The following is a 19,442-nucleotide window of genomic DNA, read 5'->3' as shown; positions in this document are numbered from 1 at the left end:
CTTGTAGTATTCCTCTCCAGATCCTGTACTTTATGGAACCATTCACTGTTAACAGTGAACAAGTGCACACAATATATGACCTGAAAATGTCAAAGGAAAAGATTAGCGTGAAGCTCAAAGCCCCAACAGGGAAAACGTTGGAAATGTGTCAAATTTCAAACTTGATCCAATCCCTCATTATGACGCAGTTACTTAGCAATACTGCTGATGCCAAGAGAGGTTAACTAAAACACGTGAATGAAAAGCCCTAATTCAACTTCCTGCCAGCGCCTCTGTGATATGAAAAAAGTCTGAAATCATCAAGATGTTTTAGTTTTTGTGGTTGTTTATAGTGGTTTTGAGTAATTGAGGAATTGTCATGCTCAGGGCAGTCCTTAAGCATTGTTTGCCAGATGCAGCTTGGATGAAAAACATTCTGCGTGGTTACTTGATATCTCGCAGGCTCTGTGAAGTTACGCGCTGGCGCATATTTAGAGTTTGGTGGGGCAAAATACTAGCAGCTTTTAAGAGCTGTAGCTGTGTTGAATGGGTATATTAAACTCTTTGATACTTCGTAGGAGGCTGTCGACATCATATCCGGCAATCTATGAAAACTTATTCCCAACTCCTGCTTCCTTCTCGCGGGGTAACTTCAACTACGTCATGTCAACAAATCATCCCCCCCAACTCTTTTAAGTTATTTTAAGTTATCCGCCTACCCTACTATATCAGCCACTCATCAAAACAAAATCTATTAAACATGGCATCCTCTTTGGACGAATCCGCATTCACCTTCATCGCACTAGGTGGCATTCTTCAGGAATTTCGTGTTGCCGGCCAGAACATCGTCCTTGGCTTCGATACCCAAGAGGATTATGCCAAGTACAACACCGCATATTTCGGCTCGACTATCGGCCGCACTACAAACCGGCTGAAAGATTCAGTCATTGAAAATCTCAATGGGAAGACATACTTCATTACAACAAACCAGGAGCCTCATTCATTGCACGGTGGGAAGGATGGGTGGAACTCCAAGGTCTTCGACGGCCCCAACGCTGTATTTAGAAACGGAAAGGAAGGGTTGGAATTCAAGTATCTAAGCAAGGATGGTGACGAGGGCTATCCGGGTACGGTGGAACTGAGAGTATGGTATACAGCCGGCAAGGAGGTAGGGAAAGAAGGGGAACCTTCCAAACCCGTCCTAGAGATTGAGTACGAAGTCGAGTTTGTGGGGGATGAATGTGACGAAACTGTAGTGGGAGTTACGAATCATAGGTGAGCGGGCGAGTTTTCTTATAATACAGCTGAAAGCACATGTATCGCTTTCCTCCAGTGCAATTTCAAAATCAAAGTAATCACTCCATTTTGCGAAAGAGGGCACATACTAATACGAGCCATTTTTCGCAGTTACTTTAACTTAGGCGATGGGCCTACGATTGAAGGAACAGAAGCAGTTTTAGCTACGGACAATTATCTCCCGACAGATTCCACAGGCATCCCTATCAGCACAATAGAGCGTTACACTTCTACACAGGTTAATAAGCCCTTCTTCCTCGGCGCAACTTCTCCAGACATTGACGACTGTTTTGTGGTGGATACGGATCCAGCCTCAATACCAGCCGACACTCGATCTCGACCGCTGCGCCTGAACGCAGCACTCAGACATCTGGTCACAGGAATTCACCTCGAAGTCCATTCCACGGAACCCGCCTTCCAGTTCTACACCGGAAAGTACATTAACATCCCGTCAGTTGGCAGCGCGCCAGCACGGGGACCACGATCAGGCTTCTGCGTGGAACCTAGCCGATATATCAACGCTCCGAACGAGCCCAATTGGAGGGGTATGAGTGTCTTGAGGAAGGGGCAAATTTGGGGGTCCAAGATTGTGTACAAGGCATGGAAGGAGTAAGAGAAAAGGGCGGTACCCTCTAGGTTCGTCGTGAAAGAAATTAAAGTTGAGATAAAAGACACTGTGTAAATTCTCATGCGACGTGTCACCTCGACTTCACTAGAGCTTTGCAGCTCTTCATGCTGGTTACTTTTCTAAGTAATGCTTTTATAGCCACTCTCAATGAGGTTTCTATCTCGAGTTCTCGCACGAACGCCTTTTCATAACCTATGAGAAAGAAAACATATTTCCTTTCAGTCCTTTGCCAATTAGAATCTGGGGAGATGATACTGTTTTATCTGCAGTACGATCCTGCTGCTTGAATGCCCAATGCACAGCGTCAATATCTTCTGCATTTCTAGACATTTGAAAGAGAGCTTGCCAATCCGAAGCCGTCTCTCCAGATTTTCAAAAAAATTATGTCCCAAGGCAACTTAACTGGCAGCCCCGCAACATGTAAACCCATTACCTGACCCCATCATTCGCTGTGATTTAAGTGCAAAGTTTGTGGAACACGGCCCGATATGAAATACACCGCTGTGCATCGTTCATCATCCAGCATTTGATGCTCTCAGCTAATGTAAGCTAGCTATTCATGAACACATACATATTTACCTATAGTATGATTGCAAATAAGTCACGGTGAGAGCTTGCGAAGGGAGTCGTCAACTTTTGGTCTCACCATCTCCGCTTTACCAAATGACGATGACCTTGATGGAGGAAGGTAAATCATTTTTCCGTTCCGATTCCTTCATCAGCGACTTCCTGAGAAAAGTCTACCTTCCATGGATTCGGAAGAACAAAAGAAAGGTGAAAGGAGGACCTCCGCGTTATCGCATTTCATACTGGTATTTTTCTTGTATCCTCAATTGGTGAATTCTTCAATAAGAGTGAATACTGGTATGCGACAATATCATTGATATTGCACTTTCAACACTCTCTTGCATTCCATATTTCATGAACTACATTGACCCCTTTGGCAATGATTATTTTTGTAGCGTTGCTCAGTAATGCTATTGACCCGACATCAAATTAGGATATTGCAGCTCAAGTAGGCAAAGAAGTGAAGTGGCCTCATCTTGATATTTCCCCATTATGTCAATTTCTAAAGAACACTTTTCTTTTATCTGTTCCATTGACTGCTGATTTAAAGGGGCCATTTCAACCCCTTCCGCATCCCGCCCTGCTTTGTTCTTATATATATATATATATATATATATATAAGAGCACTGGAGCTTTAAATACTTCATTGTCTCCTTAACACTCTTTATCAACATATTCATTCAATCTCGCCTCCTTTCTTTCAATGATATATGGGCCTCCATCTGGATCCAGTAAGAACCATTAAACAGAAGCATTCAACAATTTTCACCACCGCTTTGCCTTGGTTTCTGAACAAACTCATTGAAGAAAGAAAAAGCATGACAAGAGTTCTATTTTGAAACAGCCAGTATGATACTGACAGTTATTGGCATGTTTGATTTATTTATTATTAATGAGCCGCACCGTATCCACCTCAGAGTCGCCTAGATATCAACATCACCACTGTCTTGTTCCTCTATATGTGTATTCAGGAACCTGGCTCTCTCATCTAGTCCAACAATACCATTTCCTCACATGTTGGCCGTTAGCTTATATCGCAACGGTATCCCGCATATATTTTCCATGCTCTATTCTTGATATCGAACATCAAACTCTCCTCAAAACTCTCCGGGAAGAAGCCCTCAAAAACATAATATTCTATTGGCATCGCATTGCACTAGATAACAAGGGGGATCGATTAAGGACAACGGTCTGAAAAACCATGTGCTCCCAATATTACAACCTCCATTCCTGCGGCCACTCAGTATTCGTCCGGACAAGAACCTGCGGATTGAAACAGTTTTGTCCATTGATCAAAAAGGAACCAATCGAAACAAATTACATGTGTGAACGGTGCGCTGCACATATTCTATTAGCCATGAAAAGGGATTTGACTGGCCGCAGCAACAGCAAGCCAAGCAGCCGGAGCCCGAGGCACGCGAGCAGGTCACCATCAGGATGAAAAAAAAAAAAAAAAGAAGAAAGATTGAAATGCAGCGGGGGTACCCGTTTTCTGCTTTTCTTTGGTTACATTTCTTTTTATTCAGAATTGCCGGCATTGGACAGTGTAATGTACTTCAAGTTTTTTCTTTCTGGCGGTGATGTGTAGAGACGGCCCTTTTCTTTATGTATATTGGGCGTCGTTGGATTACTGGGATGAAGGGGTTGTGCCGGTTTGTGGCAAGGTTTGCAGATGGGATAACAGAACCATACCATAGACTTCATGGTTATAATGACTACCTTAGTTTTGACATACGCATTGTATAGTGGTATAATGGAATAAGTTTAGCAAGCAATAAAAACAATATTTAAACGGTTTTGTTTGTCAATAGTTAAATATTTTTAGATGTTCCAACAAGCCCTTAGGAGAAAGGGAAATTTCATTCATGCCATCTTCAACCCGCCTCAATCCAACATTGAGTCCAAGAAGCCAAATTTGCATTTGCGAATCTACCTCCACCAAAGACATATAGATATACATCACAGTGGACCAAACCACATAACTCATGGCAATGAATGTCGTTGTTTTGCCTTTTGGCATAGCTGCCTCATGGTGTTCGAGAACACAGTCGCTCTCGCAGCCGGGCCAGGTAAACCTTAGCTTCGAATTCAACGACTTTCCACGCCGTCAATCTCAGCTTCTCCTGCTCTCTAATGAAGGAGTCTTAGCCTGCTCTCGGGTCACCACTGTTCCTCGGTGCAGCCGTGGGACGACACTTGGCGCCTGCTAACCTCTGAGAGAGATAAGCCTCCGACATTGGCTTTGCGTAAATCAAAATTAGGCAGTAATGTTTTTTTTGACTTCTTCCTTCAAAAGGATATTGTTATACGAGCTGGAACTATCGTATGAGAGATGAAGCCCAATCGATGAAGAGCAAACACATTCGTAAAATAAAAACTCCTCTTACTTGAGATTGCCGTAGGTGGTAGAGGGGTTTTTCCGCGCAAGCAGGTAAACATCAGCCACAGGCGGCCAAGCTCAAGCTGCGACACGAAAAGCCAAAGCTCGGGGTGAAAGCAAGCATTTTTTTGAAACGGCTGCTCCAAACGACGGCTGGGGTACTGCGCTGCTGCTTGTCATCGATGCAGCGCGTCCAATAAGAATGAACTCCAGGGCTTCGAGCTCGGACGGTGCAAAGCCCAAAGCACGTTTTCTCCAGACAGAGGCACACTAATAATAGATGCCGAGAGCGTGTTCTTGGATTATTCAGGCAGAAGCATTCCTATCCCCCAGCCCCTTGAAATTGATAATCGACGACGAATTGACTTCTCGGGTCCCGCATCTCTTCTAACTCAACAGGGACGACGGATAGATTTGTCCGATAGCACGCAAGACGCAAGCAAACGGGGCTTGCTTCGCTGACGCGACGATGCAGCTGGAAGGAGGGTGACAGGTTCGACCGATCTCCCCGTCGTATTCGGGGTCGGGGCTCGGCCAGGAGAGTTTTATTGACCGAACAAAGCATGGGCTATATTGCAAGGTTGTTTTATGCAATCGTATTGTACTTTTTATGCGCCGGCACTATTTATTTATTTTGCAACGATTTCTTCTTCGCAAATACGCACATACGCCCATACGGTACTAGTATGTACGGTATGTATTGTGTACGCTGTTATTGAAATATATGACATGTACCGGCGGTGTCATATTTTTTGACTGTGACAGTGTCTCGGCTTCGATTGCAAATGGACAAACATGAGAAAAAGGTAGTTTCCGTCCTCCATCATGTCCTTTTGACATCTTTGCTTTGCTAAACAGATTGGAACTCGCGCAACCCACGTATGCCTATTTCTCTTGCTCAACTTATTACAGAAGCCGTTCATCCACATTCTTCGATTCAATCTATCAACACACGCCCGGCCCACCTCACCCTTTTTGCCAAATCTTACTAACTTAAAACAAAAACAGCATACTGGGCATGGAGAGTTGCGAGGGAAAAAAGCACCAACGCTGCCAGCTGTGAAGATAGGACAGTTGTGTTCGAGGAATCCTGGTATGCTGGGGTGCTACAGTTTGAGGTATCTCAACATGCCACCGTTTCCGCTGCTCCCCTTTCCTTGGAGACCAGCCAATCCAGCGCTAAACTACGGATCTGTACCCAGGACATCAGAGAGTATGTCCCACGTTGGCTGATCCGGCGGCAACGGGTTGTTCACACATCCGTCCGATCGCCATCGCATTCAACCGAGTGATCGATCAGTGGGTGCCCCCTTTCAGCGCATATCTCCGCAGTATGTCGGTCCAGAAAGCCAGGAAAAAAAACGGACAATGGCTTCCCGTGTGATGCTCCTTTCGCTTGACGATACAAGCACCGCAGACGAGTTCTCGTCTCGACGGACGCCTTTGATGTTTCATGTCTATAAGGGAGCTTCTCGAATCCTTGTCCATTCATACCGTGAGATACCAAAGCTCCGTAGCTTTGGAGGTATCGACTCTATCTATTCTTTGATGCGCCAAGCACATGCAGGACAATCCGCTGTAGGGTAGCTTCGGTACACTTCTTACAGGATTGATTGGTCCTGGATGGCAGAAATCGAGTCTACGATAGCGTAGCTTGGCATCTACAGACAACCCCATGACGGGAAGTGTCGTAGTAGAACTGCACAGGCCCTGCAAGTCTTAACACGATGATTGCAAAGAAGAGACGACATTGGAGCTACCTATCAGAGGAATTAAAACCGAAACTCTGATATGCTCCAAAAACAAAGCAAGAATTTTTGCGAAGCCGCCGTTGAATGGACTAGCGCACCAGGTGAGAAACCGCATTATTTGTCTGTCGGCGTGCATAGGCCGAGAATACTGTCGACGGATACAAGTTACTAGTACTTCTTGCTTCCAAGGTCAAAGGCTTACTGAGAGTTTGACAGTGCAGCATATCCAGAAGCTTCTGGGATGCCGAGTTGATTTCGTTTTCTGCGAGGAAAACAGAGCTGGTGGCATATTGATCGAATACTAACTACGTCGTAGATTGGCAGATTGATGATGATGAACAAGGAACCGATGACATGAACCGATGTTGATTACTCAGCCAACGGTCGCCACCGTCGGAAAATCGGGTCCTGGATCTCCCGACGCCCAGAAAAACCTTGGAAGCCCCAAGAAATCACCGCCACCAACCACCAGCCACCCCCACCCCCACGCCTGGCCAGGTGGCGTGCATGGGTCCTGCATGGGGCCTGCACATGGCGCATATTTAGGAGTGACATTATACCCACAACCAGCTCAACCACTGACATCTGGCAGTCGAATACCAATCGACCCGTCTAGGAAGAACCTTCCGTTCGCAAGTCACCTTACTAGCACTGCTAGGCTGTTAACTTAGCTCCTTCACCTTATCCTGTCCTTTCTCAGCCAGTTTTCGGGCGCCCCGCGTAACTCGAGCTCTATCGCCAACTTTTGAACATGGCGTCAAACTACGGAGACCTCACTCACCTCCTGCCGCTGACCTACAAGCATACGATCGCCACCTGGCTGGAGGAGGATTGCCCCAGCTTCGACTATGGTGGCTTCGTCGTCGGGGAAGCTCTCGGCGAAGCGAGGCTGTTGGGGAAAAGCAAGGTATGTATGATATGATATGACCTTTTTTCTACTTGAGAATTGGCCTGTTCCCTAACGCCCCATGGAGTAAAATGCATCGTCTGCTCTCGTTGTTGTTCTATATTTTTGGGATCGATATATGCCGTTTTACCTGTGGTTTGTTTTGTCCTGGCTTATACACTCCCAAGAGCTGAGAAGCTTTGCGATAGTTATACCTTTGGTTTTTGTGTTCTGCTCTTGCCAAGCAAGGCTGGCAGCGATCATCGCACGTTTCAGGAGTGGAGGCATATGTTCTATTTTTAGCATATCCCGACCCTTTTCGAGCAAAAAATGCTGACTGGAATTTTTATTTGACCCATTTAGGGCGTTGTAGCTGGTGTGCCTTTCTTCGATGAAGTGTTTGCACAGCTGGGTTGCACGTATGGGCCACCCACCATTTTTCTTTATTCACTCTATCCTCTTCCACCCGTCAAACCGATGCATATACTCAATCCCGAGAAGCCATATCTAACCTGCATCTGTTTATCAGGGTTGAGTGGAAAGTCAAAGAGGGGGAAACGATCGAACCGATCACAGTATGTGCGATCGTTCGCGGCCCAATGCGCAAGATCCTCCTGGGTGAGCGGGTCGCGCTGAACATCCTGGCCCGATGCTCTGGGATTGCTACGAAGTAAACCCCCCCCCCCCCCCCCCCAAAACTTCCCTTCCACTTAGCCATGACATAATGGACTTCTCCTCCTCAAAACGAACCCAAACTAAAACAACAATATCAATTCCATCAAGGACATCTACCCTCGTCAAGATCCTCCGCTCCCATGGCTGGAAGGGAATCATCGCCGGAACCCGCAAAAACACCCCGGGCTTCCGGCTCGTGGAGAAATATGGCGTTCTTGTCGGCGGCGCGGACCCGCATCGCCATGACCTCAGCTCCATGACCATGCTCAAGGACAACCATGTCTGGGCCTGCTACAATAAAGGCCAGGCGGCGTCCTCCGTCTCGACCGCGACAATAGCCCAGGCCATCCCCACGGCCGTCGCCGCGGCGCGCGCCGCAGGAGGCTTCTCCATGAAAATCGAAGTCGAGTGCCGCAACATCGAGGAAGCGAATGCCGCCATCGATGCTGGTGCGAATATCATCATGCTTGATAATTTCTCCGCGGCTGAGGTGGGCAAGGCGGCGAAGCTGTTGAAGGACTCGTGGACGGCGAAGGGAAAACCGCGCGGCTCGTTTTTGATCGAGGTCAGTGGTGGCCTCAACGAAAGCAATGCGGCGTCCTTTGCGGCTGAGGATGTCGACATTTTGTCCACTAGCAGTATTCATCAGGGGGTTGGGATTGTGGATTTCTCACTGAAGGTCTCCTTGAAGTAGTAGTGAGTGTGCGGATGAGGTGGGGTTTACGGCTTCAGGGATAAGGTTAGAAATAAACGGTGGGCGTTAGATTACCTTACATTCCTTAGTACATATATCTAGTGCGTCAATGGAAGTTCTATTTCATATCTTTGGAATTGTCAATCATTATCGTCGCGTGTGAGATTTGAAAGATGGACATTGTATGACACTTAAGTGGTACTTCGACGTACTTTGTCCCACATCGATCACTGTTCCTCTTAGGATTTGTATTTGGCCAAAAGACCTCCCTTAATTTAGTTAGATTGTTAGGTAGCAAATGAAGATTCTTGTTCTGTGCGACCACGTCAATTGATACATCGCTATATTTAGGAGTGTAAGAGTGGGTAAAAAGTATAGCTAAAATACATACACGTGAATAAAGAAAAGAAAAGGCTCGCGCTTGTATAAAGTCTTATTTTTCATCCAAAAAGGTGAAGGAACGAATGTCGTTCTTTCTCCAGGAGAGAAAGGTCAAAAAATGGCCACGAAAAAAAAAAAAAAGAAGAGAAAGGAGAGGAGGTCCGGTGACGGAAATCAAAGACGAAGAAGTAAGGTATCCAAAAACAAAACAATAGAGACATTTTATCCCGGAAGCATATCATAAGTGACCAAGGTAACTGGACCGGAAGAAAAAGAAAAATAGAGGAACGAACGGCATGGCAAAATGGACACTAACGCGGCAAGCGCATGATTGAGAACTGAAGTGGGTGTTCTCTTCAGGAAATCCACAGAAGGCATCCAGTAGAAGTAATGGCGTAAGCGTAAGTGTGGCCGGAATTGCCGATCGGGAAAATCGACCAGAATGTAGAGTATCAAACACGCACGTAACAAATGAAATTATGGCGAGTCTTCGCTACCCCAGGACATGGACGGGAAATATTTATAGAAAGAAGGAAGAAGACCGGCATCAAAGGGAATATTCTCCAAAATCACAACATGAGTAGGAGCATGCGGACAGGTCCAGTGGAGCCGAAACAGCGCTATTAGGGGAGTTTACCGAAATGTGAAGACAAAGGAAATAAACAGTGGGTCATGAGCATACCGTCTGCGATCAAGATATCATGGATAGCGGTCGTAGAACGGTGTTAGGAGGTAGGGGGAAGAATAAAAAGATATAATGGAGGAAAATATGCACAAATAAGATATATGGAAAGGATCAAAAATAAGTTGCGCAACACCTAAGTTGAGGAGCTGAGCTGACAGGGGATATTCGATATATATAAATAAGAAGTAAGGATGGATAGAAACGTTTCACCGATTTCGGCAAAAGAGCCATCTCCACAAAGTTCTCTGATTTTCTCTAGGTTCGCATCTTTTGTTCGCATAGACTTCGACTTTTGCAACTTCAGTGCCATCGTCTTCTCTCTTCCCGCTAGGCTGCGGTGGGTTGTTTCGAGGAAGCTCTGTTGTTTCAGATATGCTCTTTTCGCGATGAGCAGTTGAGGGTGGTGATTTATGGCCTGGGTCTGCGGTGTCCCGGTGTTTCACCTTTCGAACACGTTTCGAGATTGCTCGTCCCAGACCTTGCCACTGGTTTGGCTTCTGTGTGGAGTTTCCCGTTGCTTGATCATCGGTATTATTGTCCGTAATTTCCCTCTCTTTGGCGGTGAGGGCTGGAGTTCTTGAATGAAAATCAGCCTGTGATGTTAAAATAAGGTCGGGGGAGAACAAGCTCTGGGGTAGAGAATGCGCTTCAAGTGATGAATAACCAGGGGTCTGGGGTTGGGCGGGAAATTGTTGGCGATGATGAAGATACCGCGCTTCCACTACACGACGAATGATTACTGGGAGTAAGTTAGTTTCGCCAAGCACAACCATAAAAAGTACGGGTGAAACAGATATATGCACCACTAAGCCCAGTCTGGCTTTTCTGATCCGAACTATGCAAGATGCAATTCCGGCCACATTCGAAACGTGGAACTTACAAGCAAATGTCTCCTCAATATTTACCATTTCCCTCGCGCTCGTTTCCATAAAGCCACAGCCTTTTCTCCTAGCATATTCCAACCCCTGTCTTGCGCTCACCACCCTCGCGTCTTTCAAATCGCATTTATTTCCAGCCACAATCCTTACCGGTGGAGCCATGCCAACGGCAACCTGCTCTCCTGGGTGACGTAGAGGGCCCAATTCCTTGATCAATCGCGCATTGGTTTCCAATCGCTGCTCTGCCTCTATGTCGATCATGTCCACGAAGTAGTCCAAAGCCTCCAATGTAGATGCATTTGTGATATCGTAGACGAGGAGGAATGCATCAGACTTGAGATTCGAGGACGCCCATAGACCACGATATTCTTCTTGGCCAGCTGTATCCGTCAAGGCAAGGAAGTATGGAACACCGTCAACAGTGCGGGTAACGGAATATGAATCCTCTAGTATATATAGGCATGTTGTTAGGAAACCATTTCTTGACTTTCGTATTCATTTCCCTAGAGCACTTGTAGACGTAATAGTCGAATTCCAGGCGTCAAAGGAGGAAGGCATTGAGGTAGATTTTAGGAACTGATGCATACCGATTGTAGGATCATATCTAGATTACTCCAACACTATGAGCAGCCATCCTTAATATTTAGATAAATTCAACAATTGTGCACATAAACTCACTCATGTGTCCACTGGCTGCGTACCAATCGCAGCGTGATAGATGATTTCCCTACATCCCATAGCCAAAAGCAACATTTAGCAATCAACACCCAACCCATTGTAACAAATCTCCTATCCCAGCATATAACTTTTGATAAAGATCATGAGATCCATCCTTGCCCTCAGTCAAAATATTGCGAGGATGTGAAAAACTTGAAAATTAATAGCTTCTCAGTTAGGCAGGGTATGGAACATACCGCATCCACCATCGCCACAGATTGTAATGGACACCGTCTCCGCCATGGGTTTGCAGAACAGAATCAGAGCAAAACTGAATCCGTGAATGGCAAACACGGACGACGGCGTCCCCCACGCTTCGTCTCGTCACCCACGCAATTCGCGACGTTCGCAGGTTCCCGAGGGAAGATATGTCGGATGGCTCGTTTGATAATCGGTTTGCTCAATGCAGGAACCCAATGCGGCGTGGTGACGCCAATTGGCGCAGCACAGGGTATGTCAGGTCGCGAATACTCAAGCGGTCTAGACTGTTGTGGAGGCGCGTCAGACGAAAGAGTCAAAAGCAGCTCAAAGTGTGTACATATTGACCGCCCAGGCGCAATTGGATTGTGGGGTATAATAACATGATATTTAGAAAAGACCAAGAGACTGACATCAGTAATAAATAATCACCAACCCCTCAGCGATATGCGGCCCAGGTTTTTAAAAGATTTTTGTTGGCGCTTTTCTTTTTACTTTGCGGAAGTTAGTTTGATCCTAACATGTGGACGCGCTTTGCCGTTTCTAGAAATTCGCGACATGACCCAGGAGCCTTTGGAGGGCTGTCCTCCAAGTTTCATCTCCAGATTGGATGCACTGCTTCTAACATTTCATCCCCTGGAAATGTACTCTACTCTGCTCTTGAGATTCTAGAACCCGATTACTGTCGAATACCACGCTGTGATGGAAATGTGTGTCTCCCGAACAATTTTGGACTGCAAGTCAAAGACAAGAGCTCAATCGTGCGACCATAACAAGGATAGGAAATTATCACAAGCAAGATTCTGAGCGGCCACCCTTTTTGGACTCTTATTTTATTTATTTATTTGAAATGCGTACATTTTAGTTAACATGGACCCCGAAACCCACCAAGTCTCAACTGGTGATACTCTCAAACAACCCTCAGGCAAGCTGCTAGGTCTGCATTCTGAATTCCAGTTGATGTAGTAATACAGAATACTGTACAGAAGCTGACATTCTGATAATGCTGCCTATTGTCCAATTCCCAAGTTCAAATTTGTATCTCCTGTTTGGATATGGCAAAGCATGTCTAGGTTTGCACAGACATCTCCCAGGATGTTGTGGAACAAACCGAACCTGGCGAACATGCAACTTCGGTTCTGTTCCGACAAACTCGATTCCTACAAGGAGCCGCGTAGTCATACCTATCTTGCGAAAGGCTATTTGCTTTTACTCGTCGACTCAATTCAACACGATTACACTGGCTAGCATCTTACCTAACACCGTAGTTAAATCAGTGGACAGCTTGATCTGAAACACTCGTCAGAAAACTATGACAATGATCCTGACATGTCAAATACATTCCTCAACTGGCATACGGAATCCCTCTCCCGCACCCTTCTAATTATCTATCTGAGCTGAGAGGATTTGACCATCCTACCATCAGTGATCATTTTGGGGAATTACGGTCCATACGACCTATGCTACTCTTGTATGCTCCCCCAGCTCCGAGTAACCTTTACATATCAGGTATTCCCAAAAAGGGATCAATGTCCAGGTCCAGTTTGCCTCTTGCACCCCGTAATGGTCCAGACGTAGAATATTTCCGGTTTGTTTGTTGACAACAGAAGCTGTGGGATGTCTAGGTAAACAGACAACTACCTTCATTTCAATCATTTAATTTATATTATATTGGTCCCTTTGACCCATATCCCCTCCATATGCAAATCGTTGCACATTAATCATATCTCATAATCGCCCCAAAACATATTGAGATTTATCATTATCATTAAAATGGAGCCTAGAAAACCAGATAGCAGAATTGAACAGACCCCTGCTATCCCCGATTCATGAGCCATAGCCATCGTTGTCACCGTGAGTTGTATCGAAAAAAAAACGCGTCTGTGAGCTCTCAGAGGACAGTTTCCTACGTCCTGTCCCGGTTCGTCACTCGAAGGCAGTTTTACGGGGCAATGCGGTTATTCGGCCGTTCTTAAATGAAAATATTAGCTGTTAGTCTTCATTATGCGCATGATAGCCTATGGTGCAAATCATGCAAGACAGAGCCGACACACAACGAAACTGCATATAACGACATATGTACTCACTTGCTTAGCCCACCTCAATCCACAGCTATTACACAAATCCCGGCTCCCACTGGGACCCCTCCTCCACTCCGGTGTCGTCTTCGTATGGCACTGCGAGCAGTCTTTCTCAGGCACCTCAACATCCCTTTTCCGCTTTCGCTTCCTTTTCAATGCGGTTAAATAATGCAACTCCTCGACAAGCAACCTGTTGCGTTTTCTCAAATGATCTAGCTCCGTCTGCCAGTTTGTGGCGCGGGTCGGGTTCAGTTCTTCGAAGATGTTGCAGCTTTCTCTAATTTCTTTTTCCACCCACTCTTGTTCCTGCCGGCTGCCGAACCGGGAAGGATCAGAGGAATGTGTATTGAATGTTGTGATATGGGTCGGGTTCGGCTTAAGTAATGCTCGCGTGGCAGTTTGCTGCCTTGTAATAAAGGAGGAGGACGAGGAGGACATGCTATTTTGATTGCTGCGGCTGTGGTCGGCTAAATCTGAAGATGGACGCGAATATAGATCTGATGAGACCGGCTGGCGAATCATTAGGGCACTGGTGTCCTTCCTTCGTGTCCTCGCAGTGACCGTATTCGCCCGGAAACCAAATATTGTTCTCCCTAACTTCAGGAGCCGAATCTGTAAAATCAGAAATGTAGGCTTCAAAGCTGCGTCAGGTCCTCCACCTGGGTATATGGTGCTTTGTACTTGTAGTAAATGACCTCGACGATGCTGTAATCCATGTTTACAAGCGACTTGTTTCCCACTCCGCGCAATGCCCAATGCATTCTCAAATTCTGCTCGTGACTCGCCGCTAAGCAGATTCTGGAGCTTCTCTCCCACTAACTCTTCAGACGGCCTATCCAGAAAAGCGCTTCCGCTGGACGAAACAAAAAGTAGAATTCCCGAAGGTGAGATCTTCGCCAAAATCTCGCCCTCGTTCATGCCACTATTCTTCATCAACTCATCGCGGGAGATGGCAAAGACCACCACCAGTTTTCCGAGAAAAGCTATATATTTCTGTTTTTGCGGAGACTCAATGTATACGGAACCCAGACTTTCGAACCATGTGTAGCCGCTTTTCTTTCTTCGAATGCGATAGAGGAGATTCACGACTGAACCTGGCTCACAGCTCCTAAGCTCCCTTATCACAGTAACTATATCACTAGGATGACAGATTGAGGATAGAGTTGATCCATTCAGTTCTTTAGATTCGTATTCCAGAATCGTGGACGCTGACGGTGTGAAGTATAAAAATACCCCAGTTTCTGATATTATGTGGAATAAGAACTCCGAGCTTCCTAGAAGCGCTTTTTCCCAAGGGTTTTCAAAAGAGAAACGTCTTAGGTGCTTAGCTTTAGCAGTAGTGACGATGTCACGATTTGGATATTCGAAGGATAAGTATTTATTTTGCGAACTGGTTAAGACTCCTTGGTCGTATATATTTGGTGAAAGCTCCATTCTTCGGTAGTCAATTATATACGACCCATCTGGTAGCTTGGGGTCAGCAAATGTAGAAATCGGAATGGGAAAACTTACCAAAGTTTTTCCCAGTGACGACCTGTGGAGAATCTACCAGATCTACCTGAAACCCAACATAATAGTTATACTCGTCCGAAAGCCACTGGATAGGGACTACGGAAAGGAGATTTAGAAAGGGTTGTCCTCCTTTTCGGTAGTTGACCAGACACCCTTGAGCCTCAGATCTAGTGTTTACTTTGCGTTTCAAGTAGCGGATTACCCTATCATCAGAGGATCTTCGTTTTAAACCATGTCCGATGAACCCAGTTGGTTCCTGAAGAAAACGACAGTCACGTCCGATTGTTTCCTCGTGTGAGTAGCCAGTCAATCGGCGAAATGCGTCAGAAGTATATATAATTGGACAACCACGGTCTGTAACTTGACATATGACAAAGGCGCAGGACATGTCAATGGCTCCAAGACTGATTTCAGGGTTCGGTCGGGTTGTTACACATTTCTACTAGTGAGTACCATTAGCAACAAATCAGGTACTCGGTCTTTAGTTCGGGCAAGGTGACCTACTAAAGCATCTATAGCATTGGGGTCGCCTGTTGGTTCCTCAGTTGGGTATTGGTATGCAACATTTTCGGAGAATGTCTCTGGGAGAAAATTTGAGTCATTCTTCTCCTTAATATTGAAACCAATGTTATGAAATATCTTTAGGTCGGGTAAGATGCCTACACCAGGGCTGTTGAAGTTGTTTCCCATAGTCGAACGTGACATCCAATTTCGGTATTGATGTGATACCAGGTCTGGCTGTTTCATCGGTTCGGACACACGGAATCCGGAACCAGGCGGTAAGGCCTGCCCTTGGTGTTCATAAAGGTAACAAGACTGAGATTGCAGATTCTTTCTAGGCTCTCTGAGATCGAGCTGTAGCAACCTTTGAGCCCCGTACGGAGGTTTGTTACCCTGGAGGTTGCGCCATTTTTGCAATCTCCATTGTTGAAATGGGTCGGCCAAAAGTTTTGGATCACGCAGGTGAGGGTGTCTATGATTTACCGCCGGGAAGTCTCTTGCAACTAATGCAGGCACGCTCAAAAAGCGCGAAGGGCTACGTTGCGTGAGAGTAACGGACTCTACGTTGGAATATCCAACGTGGTTCCAACCACCCTCTGATGAAGGAGATATACCAGGTAGGGGAGTCCCGGAGTTCGCAAGCGGATAGGAGGTAGGAGAGATGTTGTCTAAATCAAAAACGCCGTTTAGGCTTAACCCGCCCAGAATATGAGTAGAAGCATGGGATGTGTCCAGATCTACTCCAGTACCACCCGCCGGGGCCTGAAAACATTCAAGGTGCGTTGACGGCTCAAAATTAGTGTATTCGAGTGGCGTCGACGTCATTTCCAAGATCATGTTCTGCGACATCTGGTAATTTAGAGGCTGAATGGAATTCTCTCTAGGCAGACCCTGACTTTTGCTTTCAATTGTATCCTCCTCGTCTAGTGGTTGAACTCTCTCAAAATTCCAGTTCCTAGCGAGATCGGGTGCATTGGAATGAAGACCTGAGATAGAAGGGTCAGTGTATTCCTTCATTCAGTTTTCCAAAATGTCATGGCCAGTGTGAAATCCCTCACTTTGATCCATTGGCCCAGCACCGATATAAGGAAGAATAGAGGAGAATCGTGCATATGCATAAAAGGATAAGCAGGAGGAATAGTCTTGTCAATCCTTTGTAACTGTGTAAGTTAGCTGCCCACTTTAAACGATCAAGATCGTTAAGAAAAGTTGCCCTTATCACATCCTAAGTGCTGTAACAGTCGACCTAATCTGGCGATACGACTGTTGACACGAGATTAGCACCCATCCCCTCTCATAGGCTAGGGGTTCAGTGAAACAAATTTCATTCTGAAGGAAACGAGGTTGATGGCAAATGGGTGTTCCTTTCTCTGCTTTAAATCATGAGAAAATCTGAAGTACGTTGGCGATGAGTAACGTAGATATTGAAATCCAGCAAATTTGGTAAACCCTAATACATTGCAATTAAGGACCACACAAAATAGCATAAATGAGATAGTGATAAGCCTTCGGGGGGGTTATAAAATATGAGAGATGAACTGTCAAGTAATCCTTTTGTCGCAAAAAGCGGCGCAGAGTGTGAATCCCAGCAGGAATAAAATTAGTTCCACAAAGCAAAGGATAATTGCTATGGGTCAACAGCCACAGTAACCGACAACCCAGGTCTATGGGATATTGTTGGGTGGCCTAGTCAGTCATCAGCTAGAATTTTGAAAAAGAAAATGAAGGCTATCAATTGGCAGGTATCATGATAGTGTTAAACGAATATAGATAATGCCACTGCATACTATGCAGTGGCTATGTACGGCACAATTTTTTCTGACAGATGTAATCCAGGTCCTGAAGTCTTGCCATTGTGGCCTTTTTGAGCTGGAGTGGCCGTGGTGGAGATCATACCTGCCAGATGCCATATACCTGAGGAATCCCGCAACGAACGTGGAGGAGGGTCTATGGGAGGCCCGTACCATCAAGGTGTGCCTATTGTTACCGCATGGATTATCCATGTTGCGTACAAGCTCAAAAAGGCGTGTCAGACACTGGAGTCGCACAATATGGCACGGATTAGTTTCCGAGCCCTCGATTCGCATTCGCATATGTGGAGACGAAAGAAAGGGGTAGTCTTAAAATTGATGGCAGAAAAAAAGATGAGAAACACGTCAATCATCACTGCACAGCTTGGGATGCCAACTGACATGACAGGCCGGAAAGGCAGAATGCTGTTCAATGCGAATAAAAAGTTGACGCCTTGTATCCCTCCCTAACCACAAATTGTAGTCCTCAACCAACTGAATTCACACGGCGGAATAAGATTCCTAAAGTTGCGGCCATCGAATGCGAATCATCCCATGTTGAAGTTAGTTCTCTCAATAGGAAATATAGAAAAATCATTTTCAAATACATTTTTGGCCACAGGGAAAGATTCTTGTTTGGCCTTTTGGACAATATTCTCCGAAATACAACAACCTCAAATATTTGGGGATACGGAGAAATTGCAGATTTGAATGGACCACCCTTCATGACCAAAGCCAAAAGGACACACAAAAGGCCTTCCTTTGTAGCACACCTGTAAGAATGGATGGACAAGTTTGACCTGTTGAGTTTTCCTGAAGGGGATAGCAAAGGGCTGGACTACAACAAAAGTGGGCTCCTAAACTTGGGTAGGCTGCATCCTGCGTCTTGCAGCTACGTCGAGTAAAAAGAATAATTCAAAAACATAGTGGCGCTGGCAGGTTGCCTGCATGGCGATCAACTCGTTGCAATCTCTGAGTATGAGGAAGTAAGTCGCAACCGTGCGGAGTTAACTTCTGGCTTCCCAGCTCCAGCCGGTTTGATCTGCTTAAACACTGCTTAATCTGGACTGCTATAGATTGGAATTTAACCGCCAACCTCCATTGTTGGCTTTGTTCCAAGATTTTGTTTGTGGAGAGGGACGCAGGGAGCAAACAATACTCCAAGCGAGCGCCGGGCCCACAACCATCGTCCACAGAAATAAAAGCATACTTGTAGTTAGAATCAGAGTATCTGCGGCAGCTGGAGCTCCGTCAGCAGTGGGGGAAGCTGTACAGTCTATCCCAATCGAGACGCGCAGGCCGGGATAGACACAAGAAAGACATCATTCCCAATAGCTGGCGGGATATTCGTCTTGCACGACAGAATGGCTTCCACGATATTGACGTGTTTCTTGCGCGGACACAAAGGGCACGTTTGCTTCCGGTATTGTCAGCTTGTAAGAATAAAATGAATCGACAATGCGTGGTGGTACTGTACAACTTGGTGTGGCATGAAGTCCCATGTTACATCATGTTTGACACTTCACTATCGGATTTAATTATCCCCGCTCATACAGGCCCTGAGCATGACCGATATATTTCCGAATGCTTGAACCTCGAAGTTTGTATACAAGCGCTTTGTTTTTGTAAATTAGGTGCGCATCAGAGGGCGACACACAAGAATACCAGAGCAAAGAACCAATACGACATCTGAAAAGCAATCTTCATCTTTTCTCAGCAAAGTTGTTAGTCAGAGCACTCAACGCCATAACATCACTCAGGCCCGTTTTCTCAAGCTCGCCTATTCTTCCTTTCGCCAACACGAGATCGATGTAAATATCTGCAGCTGGACTGTCGGGATATG

General features: G+C 45.8%; 6 protein-coding genes across 6 annotated transcripts; 4 read left to right on the top strand and 2 right to left on the bottom strand.

Moving 5' to 3' along the window:
* Nucleotides 1–680: 680 nt before the first annotated feature.
* On the top strand, nucleotides 681–2,220 carry HCBG_03129 (UDP-glucose 4-epimerase; the record flags this gene model as incomplete). The annotated part of the gene is made up of 2 exons (XM_045430178.1): nucleotides 681–1,254; nucleotides 1,387–2,220. The coding sequence occupies 2 exons, from the start codon at nucleotides 740–742 to the stop codon at nucleotides 1,886–1,888; spliced, it is 1,017 nt and encodes a 338-aa protein (XP_045288321.1).
* Nucleotides 2,221–5,413: 3,193 nt separating this feature from the next.
* On the top strand, nucleotides 5,414–6,142 carry HCBG_03128 (uncharacterized protein; the record flags this gene model as incomplete). The annotated part of the gene is made up of 3 exons (XM_045430177.1): nucleotides 5,414–5,543; nucleotides 5,709–5,729; nucleotides 5,859–6,142. 3 exons carry the CDS (start codon nucleotides 5,414–5,416, stop codon nucleotides 6,140–6,142), a joined length of 435 nt encoding a protein of 144 aa, XP_045288320.1.
* A 1,011-nt stretch (nucleotides 6,143–7,153) lies between these two features.
* On the top strand, nucleotides 7,154–9,176 carry HCBG_03127 (nicotinate-nucleotide pyrophosphorylase; the record flags this gene model as incomplete). The annotated part of the gene is made up of 4 exons (XM_045430176.1): nucleotides 7,154–7,508; nucleotides 7,851–7,906; nucleotides 8,017–8,157; nucleotides 8,271–9,176. 4 exons carry the CDS (start codon nucleotides 7,353–7,355, stop codon nucleotides 8,854–8,856), a joined length of 939 nt encoding a protein of 312 aa, XP_045288319.1.
* A 492-nt stretch (nucleotides 9,177–9,668) lies between these two features.
* Nucleotides 9,669–12,151, bottom strand: HCBG_03126 (GTPase Ras2p; the record flags this gene model as incomplete). Its single annotated transcript, XM_045430175.1, has 6 exons — nucleotides 9,669–10,661; nucleotides 10,803–11,246; nucleotides 11,388–11,404; nucleotides 11,479–11,527; nucleotides 11,715–11,997; nucleotides 12,129–12,151. 5 exons carry the CDS (start codon nucleotides 11,758–11,760, stop codon nucleotides 10,129–10,131), a joined length of 1,089 nt encoding a protein of 362 aa, XP_045288318.1.
* Nucleotides 12,152–13,342: 1,191 nt separating this feature from the next.
* HCBG_03125 (uncharacterized protein) lies at nucleotides 13,343–16,877 on the bottom strand (the record flags this gene model as incomplete). The annotated part of the gene is made up of 5 exons (XM_045430174.1): nucleotides 13,343–13,686; nucleotides 13,803–15,259; nucleotides 15,309–15,747; nucleotides 15,813–16,795; nucleotides 16,868–16,877. 5 exons carry the CDS (start codon nucleotides 16,875–16,877, stop codon nucleotides 13,642–13,644), a joined length of 2,934 nt encoding a protein of 977 aa, XP_045288317.1.
* Nucleotides 16,878–17,191: 314 nt separating this feature from the next.
* HCBG_03124 (uncharacterized protein) lies at nucleotides 17,192–18,907 on the top strand (the record flags this gene model as incomplete). The annotated part of the gene is made up of 5 exons (XM_045430173.1): nucleotides 17,192–17,206; nucleotides 17,646–17,923; nucleotides 18,084–18,162; nucleotides 18,527–18,585; nucleotides 18,676–18,907. 5 exons carry the CDS (start codon nucleotides 17,192–17,194, stop codon nucleotides 18,905–18,907), a joined length of 663 nt encoding a protein of 220 aa, XP_045288316.1.
* Between the last annotated feature and the right edge of the window lie 535 nt (nucleotides 18,908–19,442).

The sequence above is a fragment of the Histoplasma capsulatum genome (assembly GCF_000150115.1).
Source record: "Histoplasma capsulatum G186AR genomic scaffold supercont2.4, whole genome shotgun sequence".
Lineage (NCBI taxonomy): Eukaryota > Fungi > Ascomycota > Eurotiomycetes > Onygenales > Ajellomycetaceae > Histoplasma > Histoplasma capsulatum.
This window is presented reverse-complemented; position numbering and strand designations above follow the sequence as displayed.